This window comes from Vulpes lagopus, chromosome 8, assembly GCF_018345385.1.
Source record: "Vulpes lagopus strain Blue_001 chromosome 8, ASM1834538v1, whole genome shotgun sequence".
In the NCBI taxonomy this organism is placed as follows: Eukaryota; Metazoa; Chordata; class Mammalia; order Carnivora; family Canidae; genus Vulpes; species Vulpes lagopus.
The window spans coordinates 70,397,479-70,418,141 of NC_054831.1; the positions used below are offsets into that span (position 1 = coordinate 70,397,479).

The window sequence follows — 20,663 nt, forward strand, 5'->3', positions numbered from 1 at the left end:
ATACAAAATCAATGTGCAGAAATCTGTTGCATTTCTATACGCAAATAATGAAGCAGCAGAAAAGGAAATTAAGAAAACAACCGTTTTTACAATTGCACCAAAAAATAATAAAATACCAAGAAGGTGAAAAGCCTGTACTCTGAAAACTATAAAACACTAACGAAAGAAACTGAAGATGACACAAAGAAATGGGAAGACATCCCATGCTCATAGTTTGGAAGAACAAATATTGTTAAAATGTCCATACTACCCAAAGCAATGTACAGATTTAATGCAACCCTTATCAGGGCACCTGGGTGGCTCAGTCTGTTAATGCAATCTGTCAAAATACCAACAGCATTTTTCACAGAACTAGAACAAATAATCTTAAAATTTTGTGATTCCATAGAAATAATCTTAAAGTTTGTATAGAGCCACAAAAGACCCCAAATAGCCAAAGCAATCTTCGAAAAGAAGAATAAGACTGGAAATATCACAATCCCAGGTATCAAGTTATCCTGCCGAGCTGTAGAAATCTAAACAGTATGGTACTGGAAAAATAGACACATAGATCAGTGGAACAGAATAGAGATCCCAAAAATAAACCCATGATTATATAGTCAATTAATCTTCAATAAAGCAGGCAAGAATATCCACTGGGAAAAAGTTTCTCAACAATGGTGTTGAGAAAACTTAACAGTTACATGCAAAAGAATGAAACTGGACCACTTTCTTACACCATGCACAAAAATAAAGTCAACATGGGTCAAAAAAAATCAAAATGGGTCAAAAACCTAAAAGACCTGAAGCCATAAAAATCCTAGAAGACAGCACAGGCAGTCACTTCTCTGACATTGGCCATAGCAATGTTTTTTCTAGATATGCCTCCTGAGGCAGGAAAAACAAATGTAAAAATATATTATTGGGACTACATCCAAAATAAAAGGCTTCTGCATAGCAAAGGAAGCAATCAACAGAACTAAAAGACAAAATACTGAATGGAAGAAGATATTTGCAAATTATGTATCTGATAAAGGGTTAATATCCAAAATATATAAAGAACTTCTACAACTCAACACCAAAAACCAAATAATCTGGTTAAAAATGGTCAGAAGACATGAACAGAAATTTCTCCAAAGAGGACATACATATGGCCAACTGACACATGAAAAGATATTTGACATCAATCATCATCAGGGAAATGCAAATCAAAATTACAAGGAGATATCGCCTCACATCTCATACCTATCAGAATGTCTAAAATCAGAACACAAGAAACAACAAGTGTTGGTGAGGATGTGGAGAAAGAGGAACCCTCATGCACTGTTAGTGGAAATGTAAACTGGTATAGCCACTGTGGAAGCTTCCTCTAAACATTAAAATTAGAATTACCATATGATCCCATAATGTCACTATTGGATATTTACCCAAAGAATGTAAAAACACTAATTCAAAGAGATACACATATCCTTCTGTTTACTGCAGCATTAGTTACAATAGCCACATTATAGAAGCAGCCCAGTGTCCATCAAAAGATGGATGGATTTAAAAAAAACTGGTATGTATATACAATAGATTATTACTCAGCCATAAAAAAGAATGAAATCTTGTCATTTGCAACTACACTAATGGATCTACAGAGTACAATGCTAGTGAAATTATGTCGGTCGGAGAAAGACAAATACCATATGATTTCACCCACATGTGGAATTTAAGAAACAAAACAAATGAGCAATGAGAAAAGGAAACAAACCAAAAAATTTTTAACTATGAAGAACAAACAGATGGTTACCAGAGGGGAGGTGGATGGGGGGATGGGTGAAATAGGTGAAGGAGATTAAGAGTAATCTTATCATGATGAGCACTGAGTAATGACTAGAATTGTTGAATCACTATATTGTACACCTGAAACTAATCTAACACTGTATATTAAATATACTGGGCTTAAAATAAGAAAAAATTTTAGGAAAAAGGGTGTTTCTTCTCATTCATTTATTCAATTTCTTATATCTGTATGAACTCATGGATATTTATTTTATCTTTAGGGCTATAATCCATTGCTATATTTGTTTATATTTGCCCAATGTGTTCTATATTTAGCTGTTGGGAATTCTTTCCAGTTCATTCCTGTGTTCTTTTAATATTTTCCATCCTTTTATGAGCATTTCCTTACTTTATAACATCATATGCTCCAAAATTATCCTGAATTTACCCCGCTACAGCCCTGGAATCAACCATGCTTCAAAGACATACAGTTTCTTTATTGAAGAACAATATTTAGAAATTGCTATCTGGACAATAGGTGTTATCATGGCAGCTAGGGTATTAAGATTTGTAATGCACTTCTGTGGATTGACATATTGCCATATATTATAGCTACGTTGCAAACCATCAATATTCCTTGAAATCAACAAATTATATTTTCATTATTCGGCCTATATCTTGTAAGTCAACATTTTTCATTTTAGTTGTCAACAACAGGTATTTGGGCAATGTTAATATTATTTATTCAGCTAATGTTTAGAACAGCCACCATTTTTCTTCACTTTTAAGGATGACAATATTAGAATATTTACTAGTTATATGACACTCAAGAGATTATATTTTAGAAATACAATTTATTAGTTTATTCAACAAATACTTATTAAATGTCTTTCACGTGCTTGGTACTCTTCTAGGTTTTGGGGATATAGCACTGAATTAAATAATGACCCTGCCTTCATGGACCAGAGTTCAAATTCTAGCTGTAACACTGGCTTACTGTGTAAGCTTGACAAGTTTACGTAACCACCACAAGCCTCTGTCCTCATTGGTAAAATGGTTATACAATGCCTAATAGTTTCTCCTTTAAATGGGGGTTGTGGATGCTAAATTAGATAACATGTATAAAGCAGTTAGCACTGTGAACACCTAGTAGCAATTATTAAATATTAGTTATAAATGACACACTGATACTATTTTGACATAATCCATGCCTTTAAGAAACAATGCAGTCAAGGAGATAAAAGCGTTCAAACTGTAGTATATGACAGCATATGAGAAGAGTTTTAAGAGGTAAAATAGTAATAATAATAATGAATGAGTTAAAAAGAGAAGTTTCTTCTAGCTAAGGTGTTAAAGAAAGCTTCATGGGGGGAGTTATGGTTAAGAAAGGTCTTAAATACAGGTATAATTTTAAGTGGTTATAAGGAGGCAGCATTGCAGCAGAGGAACACAGCATGAGAAAGACTCAATTTTGGAAGTGACTTGGCTCAAATTGATACCAAGTATCAATTTACTCCAATTGGAGCATAAATGTTTGTGTTTTGTTTTGTTTTTGTATATTTTTATTGGAGTTTGATTTGCCAACATATAGTATAACACCCAGTGCTCATTCTATCAAGTGCCCCCCTCAGTGCCCACAAGTCAATCGGAGAAGGACAATCATTATATGGTTTCACTCATGTGGGAAATATAAAAAATAGTGAAAGGGATTATAGGGGAAGGGAAAGAAAATGAGTGGGAAAAATCAGAGAGGGTGACAAAGCACGAGATGGGAGCATAAATGGAGAGATTCAAATATGAGTAAATTTGGGGCAGATAATGAAGAGGCTTAAATAGCATATCAAATTATTGGTATTTTATTAGGAAAATAACGGAAGAAGAGATTCTGTTTTATATTTCAATATGACACTTTTACTTCAGTCTTTAGCAATGAGCAGAATGAGCTGTAATGAAAAAGAAACTTGAGGGCAAAAGCCATTAAAGTATCCCGGGTGGGGATCCCTGGGTGGTGCAGCAGTTTAGCGCCTGCCTTTGGCCCAGGGCGCAATCCTGGAACCCCGGGATCGAATCCCACGTCGGGCTCCCGGTGCATGGAGCCTGCTTCTCCCTCTGCCTGTGTCTCTGCCTCTCTCTCTCTCTGTGACTATCATAAATTAAAAAAAAAAAAATTTTAAAGTATCCCGGGTGAAAGCAGTACACCAACCCAGGAGAGTACGGCAGTAATGCCAGTGCAGCCTGGATGTGAGTGGGAATAAGACGACTCAGCCACCTTCAACTTTTTTTTGCATTCCCACAAGCAATAAATGAAAGCTCCTACAGTTTCACAATCTCACCACCATTTGATACTATCAGTGACCTGAATTTGGGCCTTCCTAACAGGTGCATATCATTACATAGGCTCATTTGCCATCTGTATATCTTCTTTGGTGAGGTGTCTATTAAGGTCTTTGACTCATTTTTTAATGGGGCTGTTTTCTTATTATTAAGTTTGAAGAGTTCTTTGTCTTTTTCAGATAACATCCTTTATCAGACGTATCTTTTGCAAATATTTTTTTTCCAGTTTGTGGCTTATCTTCTCATTCTCTGGACATTGTTTTTCATGGAGCAGAAATTTTTAATTTTTAATTTTCAATTCTTCCTCTCATGGATCGTGCCTTTCATGTTGTATCTAAAAAGTCATCACCATACCCCAGGTCATCTATGGGCTTTCTTCTATGTTACCTAGAAGTTTTGTAGTTTGTGTTATACATGTAAATTTCTGATCTGTTTTGACTTAATTTTTGTGAAAAGTGTAAATAGATTATTACTGTTGAAGAGATTATCTTTTCTCCATTGTATTACCTTTGCACCTGTGTCAAAGATCAGTTGACCATGTTCATATGCGTGTATTTCTGGGTTCTCAATTCTTCTCCATTATTTGTTTATTCTTTCACCAACACCATACCGTCTTGATTACAGATTTATAGTAAGTCTTCAAGTAGAGCAGTGTCAGTTCTCCAATTTTATTCTCCTTCAATATTGTATTGGCTATTTTGCATCTTTTGCTCATCAAAAGGCATTTTAGATTCTGTTTGTTGATAGCCACAAAATGACTTGCTGAGAACTGGACTGGGATTGCACTGAATCTATAGAGCAATGACATCTTTAACAGTATTGAGTTTTCCTACCCTTGAACATGGGATATGACTCCATTTATTTAGTTCTTTGATATCTTTCATCAGAGGTTTGTTTTTTAGCTTTCCTCAAATAGAGTTGTACATATTTTGTTAGATTTATTTGTAAATATTTCATTTTGGGAAGGAGGATGGTAATGTAAATGGTGTTTGTGCTTTTAATATCAAATTCTACTTATTCATTGCTGGTATATGAGACAATGATTGACTCTTGTATATTCTCTTTGTATCCTGCAACCTTGCTATATCTAGTCTCAGGAGTTCATTTGCTTATTCTTTTGGATTTTATACTTAGATGATCATATCATCTGTGAACAAGATAGTTTTATTCTTCTATTTCCAATCCATATACCTTTAATTTCCTTGTCTAATTCCATTAGCTAGGACTTATTATTTTTTTAAGATTTTATTTCTTTGAGATAGAGAGCTAGTGAGAGAGAGAGAGAGAGAGAGAGAGAGAGAGAGAGAGAGAGAATGAACAGGGGGGAGGAGAGAAGGAGAGGGAGAAGCAGCTCTCCACTAAACAGAGAGCCTGACATGGGGCTCGATCCCAGGACCCTGGGATCATGACCTGAGCTGAAGTCAGATGCTTAACCCACTGAGCCACCCAGGCACCCCTAGCTAGGACTTCTGTTATGATCTTAGAAAGCAGTGGTGAGAGGGGGCATCATTGTCTTATTCCTAATCTTAATGAAAAAGCTTCAAAGTTCTTACCATTAAGTATAATATTAGCTGTACGGTTTTTGTAGATATTATTTATAAAGTTGAGGAAGTTCTCTATTCCTAGTTTACTAAGAGTTTCCATCAAGAATAAGTGTAGGATATTGTTGAATTCTTTTTCTTCATCTATTGATATGATCATGTGATTTTTTTTCTTCTGTAGCTTTTAGATGTAATGGATTATATTACTTGGTTTTCAGATGTTGAACTAGACTTGCATACCTAAATCACACTTGATTGTGGTGTATAATTCTTTTTATATATTGTTGGATTCAATATACAAATATTTTGAAGATTTCTGCATGAGAGGTATTGACCTATAGTTTTTTTTTTTTAATTTGTATTGTCTTTGTCTCATTTTGATAGTAGGATAATGCTGGTATCATAGGATGAGTTAAGGCTTATTCCCTCTATTGTATCTTCTGGAAGAGAACGTAGATAATTTGTATAATTTCTTTCTTAAATCTTTGATAGAATTCACAAGTGACCTCATCTGGACTTCGTGCTTACTGTTTTGGAAGGTTATTAATTGTCAATTTAATTTATTTAGTAGATACGGGCCTACTCCAATTACCTCTTTCTTCTTGAGTTAGTTTTGGCAGATTGTGTCTTTCAAGAAATTGGTCCATTTCACTTACATTATCAAATTTATGGGCTTAGAGTTATATTCCTTTATTATTCCTTTAATGTCTATGGTATCTGTCATAACATCCCTTCTTTCATTTATCTTATTAGTAATGTGTGTTCTCTCTACTTTTGTCTTATTTAGCCTGGCTAGGGGGTTATTGGTTATATTGATCTTTTCAAAGACCTAGCTTATAGCTTTGTTGATTTTTCCTTTGATTTTATATTTTAAATTACATTGATTTCTGATCTAATTATTATTTCTTTTCTTCTGCTTACTTTGGATTTAATTTGCTCCGCTTTTTCTACTTTCCTAAGGGAGAAGCTTAGTTTACTTATATCTTTCTTCTTTTCTAATTTATGTATTTGATGGTATAAATTACCCTCTAGGCACTGCTTTCACTATATCCCACAAATTTTGGTAAGTTGCATTTTCATTTTCATTTAATTTAAAATATTAATTTGTCTCGGGTTTTCTGCTTTGAGCCATGTGTTGTTTAGAAGTATGTCATTTAATCTCCTAATACTTTGGGATTTTCCAGATATCTGTTATTGATTTCTAGTTTAATTCCACTGTGGTCTGAGACCAAACATTGTATGATTTCTAGTCTTTCAAATTTGTTAGAGTGTGTTTCATGCCCAGACTATGGTCTATATTGGTGAACGTTCCATATGAGCTTGAGAAGAATGTGCTTTCCATTGTTCTTAGATGAAGCAGTCTATGGATATCAATTATATCCAGTTGATTGGTGATGTTGAGTTCAATTATGTCCCCATTGATTTTTGCCTGCTGGATCTGTTCATTTCTGATAGAGAGGTGTTGAAGTCTCCAACCATAATAGGGGATTAATCTATTTCTCCTTGCATTTTTGTTAGCTTTTACCTAGCACTCTGTTGTTAGGCACAGACACGTTAAGGATCATCATGTCTTATTGGAGAATTGGCTCCCTTAACATTATGTAATACCCCTCTTTATTTCCGATAATTTGCCTCTTAGTCTGAAGTCTGCTATGTCTGAAACTAATATGGCTACTCCTGTTGTCTTTTGATCACTGTTACCATGGTATCATTCTCCATCCACTTACTTGTGTTCTATATGTGTCTTTATATTTAAAGCGTGTGCCTTACAAACAACATATAGTTGGGTCTTGATTTTTTTGTCCATTCTGACAATATCTATAATTTGATTGGTGTATTTAGACCACTGAAGTTCCAAGTGATTGTTGATATAATTAGATTCAGTTCTATTATATTTGTTAGTACCATCGTTGCCTTTGTTCTTTATTCTTATTTTTGTCTTTCACTCTTTTTTCTGCCTGGTATTAACTATTTTATGTGATTCTATATTTTTCTCCATACTTAGGACATACTTCTTTTTAACTTTTATTAAGCAGTTGGCCCAGGGTTTGCAGTATACCTTTACAACGAATCCAATCCCACTTTCAAATAACACTGTAGCACTTCACATGTAATGTAGCACCTTAGAAACAACAAAAGAACCCTAATTCTTCCTTTCCATTCTTTATATTAATGTTGCCGTATAGTTATTTGATACACACACACAGACACACACAGTATGTGTAAATAAAATGTACCTACATTATAAGGTAAGTTATATATATACATAGTCAAATACAGTGTTGCTATTGTCATTTTGCTGTTACATGTTAGATCAACTTAGGATAAGAGAAGTAAGATTTTTTTTATTTTACTTTCACTTACTCCTTCTCTTGCTCTTCATTTCTTGTTTTTTAAAGTTAAAATATTTTTCCAGTTTTATTGAAATATAATTTGCATATATTACTATGTAAGTTTAAGGGGTCTAGCATATGGATTGATATACATATCATATATATTGTACATATGTTGTTGCTCTTCATTTCATTATATGGATCCAAGTTTCTGATTTACATCATTTCCTTCTTTAGAAGAACTTCTTTTTAACATATTTTGAAAGCAGAACTATTGTCAATAAATTCCCTCAGTTTCTGTTTGCCTGAGAAGGCCGTTTTCCTTCACTTTTGAAGGGTAATTTTTCAGGGTAAAAAAAATCCAGGGGTTTTTTCTCTTAACATTTCAAATATTTTACTTCATTTTCTTCTTGTTTGCATGGTTTCTGGAGAAAAGTTGGATGTAATGCTATCTTTTCTCCTCTATAAATAAGATATTTTTCCCCTCTGGCTTCTTTCAGAATTATTTTATTTTTCTTTCTTTTTTTCTTTCTGTAGCTTGAAAATGATATGCATAGGTGTAGTTATTTTGCCATTTATCTGTTTTAGTGTTCTCTGAGCCTCCTGCATCTTTGGTTTGGTATCTGACATTAATTTTAAGAAAATATTCATCATTATTATTTTAACATTTCTTCTGTTTCTTTTTTTTCTCTCTTTCTGTATTCCCATTATGCATATGTTATGTCTTTTGTAGTTGTCCCACAGCCTTTGGATATTCTGTTCTGTTTTTTTCCAATCTACTTTCTCTTTGCTTTTCAGTTGGGAAGGTTCCTATTGATATACCCTCTAGCTTAGATATCTTTCCTCTACTGTGTACAGATTACTAATAAGTCCATCAGAGACATTCTTCATTTCTGTTACAGAGTTTCTGATCTCTATAATTTATTTTTGGTTCTTAGAATTTCCATCTTTCTGCTTACCTTGAGCATCTGTTCTTATAGGCTGTATTTTATCCTTTAGAGCCCTTAGCATATTAATCATAATTGTTTTAAATTCCAAGTCTTGTAATTCCAACATCCCTGCCATGTAGGAGTCTGGTTTTAAGGCTTGCTCTCTCTTTCTCTTCCTACTATATTTTTTTTGCCTTTTAGTCATGTCTTGTAATATTCTTATAACTAGTTATATTCTATAACTAGTCATGTCTTGTAATATTCTTATAACTTTACTTGTGTTCTAATAAAAGGAACTGCCATAAATAGGCCTTGGGAATAGAGTGGTAGGCATTGGGGGAGGGGAAGTGTTTTATAATCCTATGAGTAAGTCTGTCTTTTAGTGAGCCTGTGCCTCTGGACTGTAAACTTACACATGCTTCTTAGTCTTCCTTTATGGTAGGCAGGATGTCAAAAGTGGGCTAGAGTCAGTATTTCCCTTCCCCTGGGTCAGTTAGAACCTGGCAGAGACCCACGAGGTAAAACTCACAAATGCATACCTTCCATGACCAGGTCCTATGGAGTTGTTAATCCCCAGAGTCATCCACACTGAGCCTCCAGCAGTTCAACTGCTGCTCAGGTTTCGGCATCCAGCACTGGATCCCTTGGAGATTGCCACTCCAACAAGTGGTCCACTGTATTTGCCTGTCAGTTGCTCCAGTCTGGGGGCAGCAGTTTGCCCTGTTACCTCACTCCTCTTATGGATCTAGGAAGAGCTGTTGGTTTTTTCAGTTTGCTCAGCTTTTTACTTGTTGTGAAGATGGAGTGGTGACTTCCAAGCTTTCCGTGTGCTGGACCAGAAACGCACGTCTGTCAGTTTAAGTTTGAACTAATCCCCTTCTAAATACCCAATCAGAGAAGCTAGCTTCTCTACGAAACCCAAGGCAACAGTATATATGACAGGATATCGTTTATACTTGATCTTACTTGTAAAGATGTACTTAATAAAAACACAATGCCTTGCCACGGTTCCTTTAATGGGTGAGGGGCAGGATGTGGAGGAGTGAGAGGAAGTTCTCCTGGACTTAGAACCTCTGCATTATTTCTGACCTCCCACTGCATATGCTTGCTAAAAGTCATTTTTAATTTATTAATATGTAATTTAAAAGCCATATTTTAGAGCAATTCACTTGAGGCATCCCTTCTGCCGTTTTACACCCTGGACATTTTCCCGGGAGTTCACTTCCCACTTTTGAACTCAGTTCAAATGTCACTTCCTTAGGAAGTCTTCCCTGACTCTTGTCCTTTCTCTAACAACACTTACCTCAGATTGAATTACACATTTGTGTGATTATTTAATAAATATCTATTTCACCCCACTAGACTGGACACTGTATTAGGTGAGGGCAAGCGCTGGATTTGGTTTTGCTCACTATGGAATCGCTTGTGCCCAAAGTAATAGCTGGCACTAAAGACACCTAGTAAATATGTGTAGAATAAGTGAACGTAAATGAATGATTGAATGAATGAATGAATGAATGAATGAATGAATTTCCTCACAGCCACACACCTAGGCAGATAAACTGTTGTTGCTCTCCTCTCTTTTTACCTGGTCACTATCTTCCAGCTCTACTTAAATCCAGTAAGCTATTTTATTCCTGTGCAGAATGAGAATGGAAATGTAAGCAGAGGTGATGATGCCCTTTAAAATAAACTTTGACATCTTCTCCTGGGATCATAAGAAGCTCTATTCAAGTGATGCAAGCAGAGCCCTTAACCCTAGTAGAACACTTGACCCTAGCTCTGTATTCACTGGACATTTAAATGTCAATTGCTGTTCAAACTGCTAAGCCAGGAGGCCCAACAGCCAGTGTGATAGAAACATCACCAAACTGGAGCCAGGAGACCCATATTCTCACTTCTTCAGCCATCATTATCATCTCTATAGCCTCAGATGTACCACTTACATCTCCTGACCTCAGCTTCTTCACCCCTCAAGACTGTTGTAAAGGCAGTTTGCAAACTATAAAGAACTCTACATAGTCAATTGTTGTAATTTCTTAACACCACACATCAAACAGAGGTGGGAGGGTTCAGAATCTAGCTCTAAGGCAGAGGTCCAAGCTCTTTGAGCCAGATCTGTGCCTTAACATGATGACTCAGGTAATTCTTGCCACAAACTTCCTACAAGAGAAGGGATGAGACATTTTCAAAATAACTAACATAACCAAAATCCTTCTCAGTACTTCATCTTGCAAACATTGTTCATGTAATGCTCTTCTTTCTATATGGCCATGATTTTTATTTTCTTACTGATGTTATTAATAGCTAGTTTCCAAAAAACTACCAACCCAAACAGAAATTTATGAGAGCACAAGCATACAATAGAAAGCTCGGGGTCGGGGCACCTGGGTGGCTCAGTCAGTTAAGTGCCTGCCTTCAGCTAGGCTCAGGTCATGATCCCAGGGTCCTGGATCCAGCCTATCATGTTCCCTGCTCAGCAGGGAGTCTGCTTCTCCCTCTGCACTGCCCCCCATGCTTATGCGTGCTCTCTCTCTCTCTCAAATAAATAAAATTTTAAAAAAGAAAAAGAAAAGAAAAGGAATAAAAGCAAGCAAGCAACCAAGCAAGCTAGCTAGCTCAGGATCTGGCCAGCCCTCAGGCTAAATTTTGAGGTAGGTGAAGCTCACTGGGGCAATACTCAGCACCTCTCATCCCCAGCTTCCTTTTCTTTCTGTCCCGGATGACTCCTCTATGCCAGCTGCAGAAAGACACTCCTTTTCTCAGATGTGTGGTGAGGAAAGACCTAACATACTTATTCTTATCTGGATATTAGTGACTTGGGGAAGTAGGTCACACCTAGGAGCTCTGATCTGGGGTATGGGTGGGGACATAATGGCCGAGGTTTTTACAAGCCCCCTTGGAGAGATGGCTGATAGACTCAAGTGCCTAAAGGAAAGGGAGTGTATCTACTCACCCTCTGCTGAACTTTTGGTGGCTAGGGCAGAACTCGGCTCATGGTGGGTGTTCAATAAGGAGCCTGAATGTGGGAACCACTGCATAAATGTTCTTCTCTTCCTCTCCTGCTTCCCTTGCAACTCTATCAGTGTGTATCTTCGTGTATCAGTCTGCCATGGCTGCCATTACAAAGTACCACATGCTGGGTGGTTCAAACAGTAGCAATTATATCCTCAGGGTTCTGGAGGCTACAAGTCCAAGATCAAGATATGGGTAGGGCTCATTTCTTCTGAGGCCTCTCTCCTTGGCTTTTAGAAGGCCAGTTTCTCCTTGTGTCCTCACATGGTCTTCCCTTTCAGAGTGTCTCTGCCGGTCCTATTAGATTAGGGCCCACCCTCATGACCTCATGTTAACTTAATTACTTCCTTAAAGGCCCTTTACAGTGAGGGGACACAATTCAGTCCCTGACACTTTAGCAAACTCATAAAGTCCCACAAGGTTTTAATCCTAGGCTTTTATCTGTTAGGCTGGATGTGGGGCAAATGTCTTTGAGATACCAAGCTCCTCCAGAAGACTGTGAAATCATTCCCAGTAGGGAGCCACTTATAAATGGGACCATTGCTAAAGAAACAGAGTTTTCTCCAAGACTTTTAGCAACTGACTGAACAGCACACATGTTGGAAGTGTGGCCACACCAAGGATAAAGTGAAATGCCTTTGATATGGTGACAACAAATGCAACAAGTAAAGCATTAAGCAAACAGCAGAGGAAAAGAGGCAATTCTTGCAGCTGCGGGATGCCAATAACATTTGGAAAACTGTTTTCCTAAGGCAGACTCATCATTTGATATTTCACCCTTATTTTGTGTGGGATTTTTTAAAAAGGAAAATAAACTCTCAGTAAATTAGAATGTTGCAACCTAATACTGCATTCCAACTCATAAATGTTTTTCTTCAGAGTTCATTTGGAAGCATTTCAGACAGATTGTTAGGATTATTACTTTCTGGGATAAAACCATGCATTTTTTTTCAAGCATTTCTTCCTCAACTCATAACCTTCCTCTCAGTAATATTTTGCATGTTGCAATAAAAAAGCAAGGAAGAAAGGCGGCCTCTATTTTTAGATTAATGCATTTGCCAAACTCAAGTAGACTTATCTAAATGCCTGCTTCCCACAGACACGAGCTGTTTCTCTGGTGCCGAACATTTAAGCCAATTTCATAACCTACTTACGAGTCAACATTGCCATATTTACTCACCATCTTTAACCCCATTGTCTTATACATCACCTTCAATCCTACCACTTCTCTGAAGAGCATCCCCATAGGAAAATAAGCAGAGCCCAGGTGGTGTCCAGGTGAACCATCCTGCTGGTTGGGCATCATTCATCTTGAAAACACTTGTATGTGCTGCCTGGACAGTGAGAAGGGCCTGGTGGGGAGGGGAGATACTGTGAACTTTGAGCATCAGTAACATTAAGATGGGAGCCAGGAGTCTTTGGACGATCTGTTCAGGCAGCTGAGTCATGGAGGTAAGCAGGTCTGATGCCTGAGTCTAGGTAAGGCAGGGAGAAAGCCAGAAACTGGCCATCCTATCATGGAGGCAAGAGAAGAAGCCAACTCTGCAGGAGCAAAGCTGACCGACAGTCATAGGGGCATCCTGGACTGCACCAGGGCAGAGAAGGCACAGTCACGCAGCTCCCACCAATTCTGCAGAACTTGTGGCTTTCTGGAGCCACAGGAACCTTGGAGATCTCAGCAGACATTTGGCAGAGGAGAGTGACTTGTCCAGAGTCATCAGGAAACGAGTGGCGAAGTGAACTGGAATTTAGAATTCCTGATTTTTACACTCCATTCAGTAATTTTCCAGTTGAAACAAAGCACCTGCTTTCAAAGAGGACTTCGAGGATGTTGGAGAGATCCAGCAAGTGAATTTACCAATCATGAGTGGCCTGCGAACACATAAAACCATATACATGTGTTTGTAGTGACTTTCTCAAAACTGGAAGCAACGCAAGTGTCCACTAGCCAGGGATGGACACTCTGTGAGCCATTCACAAAGTGGAGCAGCTGAGTAAGAAAGAAGAATGAGCTCAAGACACACACAACATGGCAGATGACTCCCTGATGAGAGGGGAAGAAGCCAGACCCAAAAAGCGACATGCTCTATGCTTCCCTCTCTCTGACATTCTGGAAAACAGATTAGGGGCCTCCAGGGCAAGGGGCGGGGAGGGTTTGGTGACAGGCAGCAGAGATGACATTTTAGGATGATGGAGCTGTTCTGTATCTTGAGCATGGTGGCAGTCATATGAGTGGATGCATTGAACAAAACTCTTGGAACAGGATACTAAAAGGGATGCAATTTACTGTGTGCAAAATATAGCTTAATTTTAAAAATTTTATTTAAAAAAAGATTTTATTGATTTATTCATGAGAGACACAGAGAGAGGGAAAGAGAGGCAGAGACACAGGCAGAGGGAGAAGTAGGCTCCCTGTGGGGAGCCTGATGGGGGACTTGATCCCAGGACCCCAGGATCAATCACTGAGCCACTCAGGTGCCCTTATTTTAAAATTTTTTAAAGAGAGAAACAATGGCCCGTAGACGTGCTTCTGGGAAGCAGCCTAGTAAAATAGGAAAGCATGTCAGCCCTGTAGCCAGACTGCCTGGGTTTAAACTTGGCCTTGTTTCCTACTCTGTTTAGCTTCTCTGATCCTCCTTTACCTCATTTTAAAATGGGAATAATTAGAGTATGCACCTCGTGGGATTATTACAACAAAGGAATTTATATATTCAGAGTGTTTAGAAAGTTAGCTTTTGCCTGACACATCTCTGCAGGATTGTCCCATATGGCCTCAGGACAGATTCCTAGAAGTGCAAATCACAGGTCAAAGGTTTGCATTGTCAGACTCACTGGCAAACTACCTTCCAAGAAAATCGTGCCCATTTACCCTCACGCACACAGACAGCATGAGTGCCCAGTCCTTGGCTCTCTACCCAACACTGCCTGCCAAGATTCTTTCATCTCTTCCAGTCAAGAGGTCAAAAATGATAACTCATTGTTCCTCTCATTTGGATCCTTTTACTGACTAATGAGGCTGAACATCTCTCTACATATCTGTTGGTCTTAACTATTTATTTTGATGTGCATTTCCTCTTTACAACCTTTATGTTAGAATGTTTATAGTTTTATTATTAATTTATATGTGTTTAGTATGAACTAGGGTTAATAATAATTATTTTTTACTACATTGCAGACATTCTTGTAAGCATTGAAAAATACATTTGGTCAGGCATATAGATTATAAATGTCTTCCTCTGTTTCTTTCATTTCTCCTTGGACCCTGCTTTTATTTTTTGCAGAAGAATTTAACTGTAAAATTCCTTTGTGATTTGTTTTGGTCACATTTGAGGTGGCCTTCTGTCTTGAGTAATTGTAATCTTTTTATACAACTATTAGCTGTATGTTCCTGTATTTCTCAAGTTCCTTACAGCAATTCTCATTGGCTAGGATTATTCTAAATTAGTAAATGAGTCTTAATTTCAAAATAGAAAAGGAACGTTCTGATGGCATTTTTGGCTACAGACATAAGCATTAGTACATTTCTCAACAAAACGGGAGAGTAGGAAGGAAAAGTAAGAGGGTGGCAGGTAAGAAGGCTTACATCTTGTGAAACGTAGGCTCTCGGCTGGCCAAAGGGACTTCCACTAAGGGACTCTAGGTGATCTTTTAACGCATTTGTGTCACCCCTCTTCCTGCTGCCTCCCCTCCCATCGGCCCCCCTCTCTCTCCTCCAACCACTCCCTCCTGCCCACGTACGCCCGTACGCCCATACTCAAAGTTGATGTTTTCACATAGAATTTCTTCCAATTCTAAAATTTCCTTCCTAGGTTAATAAAAATCAGGCTCTGTAGTCTAAGCACCACTTGAAAAGTTTGGCTCTTTTCTTCTTCCTCATTTAGTAATAATAATTTTGGAGAAATAAAATACAGAAAGGAGGTGTAATACATCTCCTATGACCTCACATTTTTAGGGTTATTTTTTCTTGCCAACTGATCCTGCATTCATGCTAATGTTCCCCTTTTTGAATCCTTTAAAGTAGGCAGTTGTTTCATCAAAAGCCGAAAAGAAAATAAACTGTGTCTCGGGCAATGTGAGGTGATAACAAAGAGCTCCAGCATTTGGGGACCAGTTTTAGACTAAGGAGAAAGAACCAATTTTAGTCACCACTTATTTCTTCAAGAAAAAAAGATAGCTGTGTCTTGTATAAAGAAAGGCAAATTTTTTTTGTTTTCAGAATCTGCCTTTAAGAAGTTTCTAGAAGAAAGGAAAATAAATATTACATAATGGCATAAGACCTGTTATCTCCAAGCAAGAAATAAAGTTTACAGAGTTATGAATCCAAGTATCAGTACCAAATTACTTTCTCTTCAGATTATCTTTTAAATTCCTAAGCATGATGGAATTATGCAAATCTTAAAAAGTAGTGTGTGCATGGATATATATATACATGCACACATATATGTGTACATTTAGGTATACATATATGTATATATGCATGTACGTACATGTATAGACAGGTATTTGTGTGTATATATACATGTGTGTATACATATATACACAAACATCAGTCTGTGTATGGATAAAGATCATATAACTATATATGTATGTATATGTATATGTATATGTATATGTATATGTATATGTATATGGAAACCACATAGTACTTGTTAAAACAAATCACATATTTTGAAAGGGCAAATTGGTTAGGAATATAAATTGGCAGATCAAGTCTCCCCTCTAGAGAGATCTCAGAATTTTAAGCTTCTGAGCATAAATGTTTCTGGCCTTTCCAGCAGGCACACTACCAAGGTGGTGTCTCCAAAGGCAAACATACTTTCCTGGTAGATAACTGTTTTCTTGGCCTCGGAATAACTGTAGCCACATTCTCATGAAGAAAATTGTGGCCTTTTTTGCCAGTTACTTTATGTTCCCAGAGTAGTAAACTTCCCACCCTCAGGCACAGAAACCAAATTTCCTAAAGAAAAAGGCCTCTTGCTCATTATTGTCAGGGGATGTCTCTCAGCTTCTTGTCTACAATGATCTAGTATGATGCAGCTTCTATACTGCTTTCTGGAGTGTTCTAGAATCTGGAGCTTCTGTGTGTGTGTGTGTGTGTGTGTGTGTGTGTATGCATGCACACTCACATATGGAAAAATCCAGCAGAATTTAACTATGGTTTCCATTAACCTGTCTTAACAATTGGCCCATTTTCTTCCTCTCTCTTATCTTTAGTACATTATCTTGTTATTACTTATTCTCCAATTTATAAAGCCTCTGTTCCAAATCTGGCCCAGTGCTTGGTACTGTGTGTGGATGCAGATTCTTTCTTTCTTCATTTATTTCCATGAAGTATCTGTGATATGCAAGCTTGAAGAAAGATCCCTGCCCTGGAAGAGCTTACAGTCTTTTTTTCTTTGCCATTTCCAGAGAAGTCCATTCTTAAAACTCCTCTTTTATAAAAGATCTAATCTTGGTATATTCCTATTTCATCATATTTGGAGCTAAAAACAAAGCACATATATAATTCCTCTCGAATCAGTTTTCATAATAGAATTCTCTTGTCTGATGTCTCATCAATAGCAGGGATCCATCTGGGGGCCACCAGTCTTGTGTAACTACGGAGTTACATGGCACACACAGAGAATAGAGTTCACATTTCTTCAAATCAGTAGTTCTTCTTCCTCTGACAGAGCAAAAAATGCACTGATATGCTGGAAGAGGTGAATGTAACCGGAAAAAATAAAAGTGAAAATACTTGAAAAAGCTGAAACTGATATAATTTTAAAAATTGGTAGACTCAGAAACTTTGGCTTCTGGCTTCAAAGACTTGAACTTTGGAAAAGACTCTTATTCCAAAGCCATAATTATTCAAATTGTTGATTTTCTTAATGCATCTTTTAATCTCACCCCTAAAGAGATGATCTCTTGAAGATGGCCTTCATTTGACTTTTTCAAACATTCACATATACACTTTTTTAGACATGGAGCTTTGGAGTTCAGTCTCAAACCTATCATCTGAATCTGATTCTGTGTCTATTAAAACATGAGACTTCTCAACTGTGGTTTTAACCTTGAAGATATTTGAGTTCATTTTTTTTTTTGAAGGTCTTAGGTTGGGTTCTTCCAGCACAGACATTAAGACAAGGATTAGAAAGCAAGCAGGTCACGTGAGAAATGGTCCAAAGAAACATCGCCAAGGGAGGAGGGTAGAGGGTAGAGGAAGGAAGATGGTTATGAAGCACATTAACACAGTGGGCAGAGGGAGCCGGGGACATGTGAGACATGGGGAAGAACGCATGCCTCAGGGCTATCCCCTTGGAGGGGTAAGGAAGCGGTCATCCCTGGTTATGGCCTGCTTCCATCCATCATTAGCTGAGGGCTCAGGCCAGGGGCACTTCCGGCCCTCCAAGGGGAATCATGCTTGCAGTCCGATGCTGCTCCTACATCCAGGAAAGGTGGCTGCTGAGGGAATGTGGCTACAAATCATCTCCTTGTGCAAACTCCACTAGACTAATTTCTTGATCGGTTTTCCATATGGACAGGCCAGATAAGTTCCTCTCTCTCTCTTTTTTTTTTTTTCATTTTCATTTCTGCTCTGCTAGGATTAACCACTTATGGTCTCAAATGTTGTAAGTCTTCTTCTGTGGCTGTTATTTCTACCAGGTCCAGTTTTCTCACATCTACATCTAAATTTTACTCTGGAGATTCAGCCATTGTCATTTGTATGTTTGTTTGGTGGCATTTAACAAGAGTAACCATTATAGATTAGATCTACAGAAACAGACTGCTTTACCCATGTATTAGCCAAGCACTGTGATCAGTGTGAGCGTTACCCCTCAGACAGCCTAAGATTGTTCTAGTGCCCGGCACTGCTGTAGACCAGCCCCACCTCTCACCTAGTGTGGACTCCAGTGAATTTATAGGTTTGCCCTCTTAAGCCTCAATTTACCTACCTGCAAAATTGTGCAAATAGTAGAGACTTCCTTGCTTCTTGTTAGGAATAATCAAGGTCAACTCTTCAAAAGAATTCCCAGATCAGAGTAAGTGTTCAACATGTATTATTATTATTATTATCGCTGTTGTTGTTATTTAAGATCATTATAATGACACCAATTATTTCATAAACTACTAATCACTTTGACAAGAGGATACTCACCATCCACACTATTCATAAAGAGCAAATGGTCATGTCAAAAAGGTAGTCAAAATGTCCCACTTCACGGGTAATGACACCTGCCTCACAGAGTCGTTGGTAGAAGGAATGGGAAAACAAGGTGTGTAACATGCCGGTACATACAAGCACTGAGCATATGGTTTTTTTCCCTTTCCTTTTCCTTAATGTTCAGGCCTCCAGTGTGGAGGATAAGAGGAATGGTGTTATGATGTATTTTTAAAACATTTCTAGAAAGCTGACATTCCCGAGTCTGGAAGGGATTGAGATCTACTGGTTTGTGTGTCCCACAGAGTTACAGTGCAGTTCCAACATCCTTTCCAGAATGTCTTCAGGAAGGTGCAATTTGCTGCCCTGCCCCCGCTGGATGTGCCTCACTCTACAATCAGCATCTCAGGATCCTCTATATGCTATTTATGATGAGCTTAGATTGTTTCTGTAAAATATGTACATGTGTTCTGAGTTCTTGTCTTTTTTAGATTTAATTGTAGGTGCATTCGGGACAGGAAAAGTAGCTGTTTACAGGTATGTGGCTTGTGGTATGCAAAGGTCCTCCTAACTGTTTCAAGTGCATTTCCTTTCTGCCGCTAGTTTTATCTTCAAGAGTCTATGCCACCTCTTTATTTTGGAAGACAATTAGATGCTTTTTTTTTAAGTCTGGAGGAATCTTTGCTCTCCACTCTTTTCCTTTCTTTCATCTCTCTGCCTTTTTATTCTCATCCTCATGACCAAACTTCTAGTCCCTACTAACATAATGTGAAATTAAGATATGAATCTCAGCAGAACTTAAAACAGGATGCATTCCTTAGATGTTACTAGGTCTGAATTCTTCTCTTTGGTTTGGAAATCCATTGAAATGTGCTTATAGAGAAAGGGTACCAGTGGGAAGAGGTTACTATTTACCCTGGTTTCTATAAATCAGGTGTGGAGACTAAGGGAATGAAATGTGCCAGGAATTTATATTCCAAAAGCAAGCATTGAACAACAGTTCATACCTGACAGGTCTGGATTCAAAGCCCTAGCCGTTCCACACACTCACTCATGTGTCATCTTGGGCAAGTTCCTACAATTTTCTAAGCCTCTGATTTTTCATTTGTTAAATGGGGACAACAGTACTTGCTTTAGGAGTTTATTTTTGTGAAGAGGATTAAGTGAGAATCTGCAGGTAAAGTACACAGAATTGTATGTTATAGTAGACAGCTGGTGCTCAAAAATGTTAGATTCTTTTTTCTTCTTAAAAAAATTTTTTTCTAGGAATTCAGGACACTAGGTCGGGATGTCAAAACAAAAGGCAGAGAGCAGTCCTGGGTGTTCTGGGCACTGCTAACCTAGCCCCACCCCCAGAGCAATTCTAAAGTTAGGTTTCCCCAAGTAAGTGAGATTTTCACCTTCAACCATCCCAAGGCATACATACACATAGGCTGGTGTAGACCGGCCCCTCACTGCTTCGGGTTATAGAGGATCAGATGAATGAAAAGCTCAAGTATCTAAGGATGAGGCTATGTGTGCAGTGGCCAGAACGATGCTCCACTCAGGGCTGATGAACTCATATTCCAGCTGCTAGGGTCTAACTCCACCACCCAGTCCCCTTTCCTTCCCTCACTCCTTCACAGGG

General features: G+C 37.9%; 1 protein-coding gene across 1 annotated transcript in view; it reads left to right on the plus strand.

Moving 5' to 3' along the window:
• Positions 1–20,663, plus strand: part of ITGA8 (integrin subunit alpha 8) — a 168,145-nt gene that overhangs the window by 72,311 nt on the left and 75,171 nt on the right. Inside the window, exon 14 of the mRNA XM_041767597.1 lies at positions 19,528–19,573. Within this exon, the coding sequence (XP_041623531.1) occupies positions 19,528–19,573 (46 nt within the window). The remainder of the gene's footprint in view (positions 1–19,527; positions 19,574–20,663) is intronic.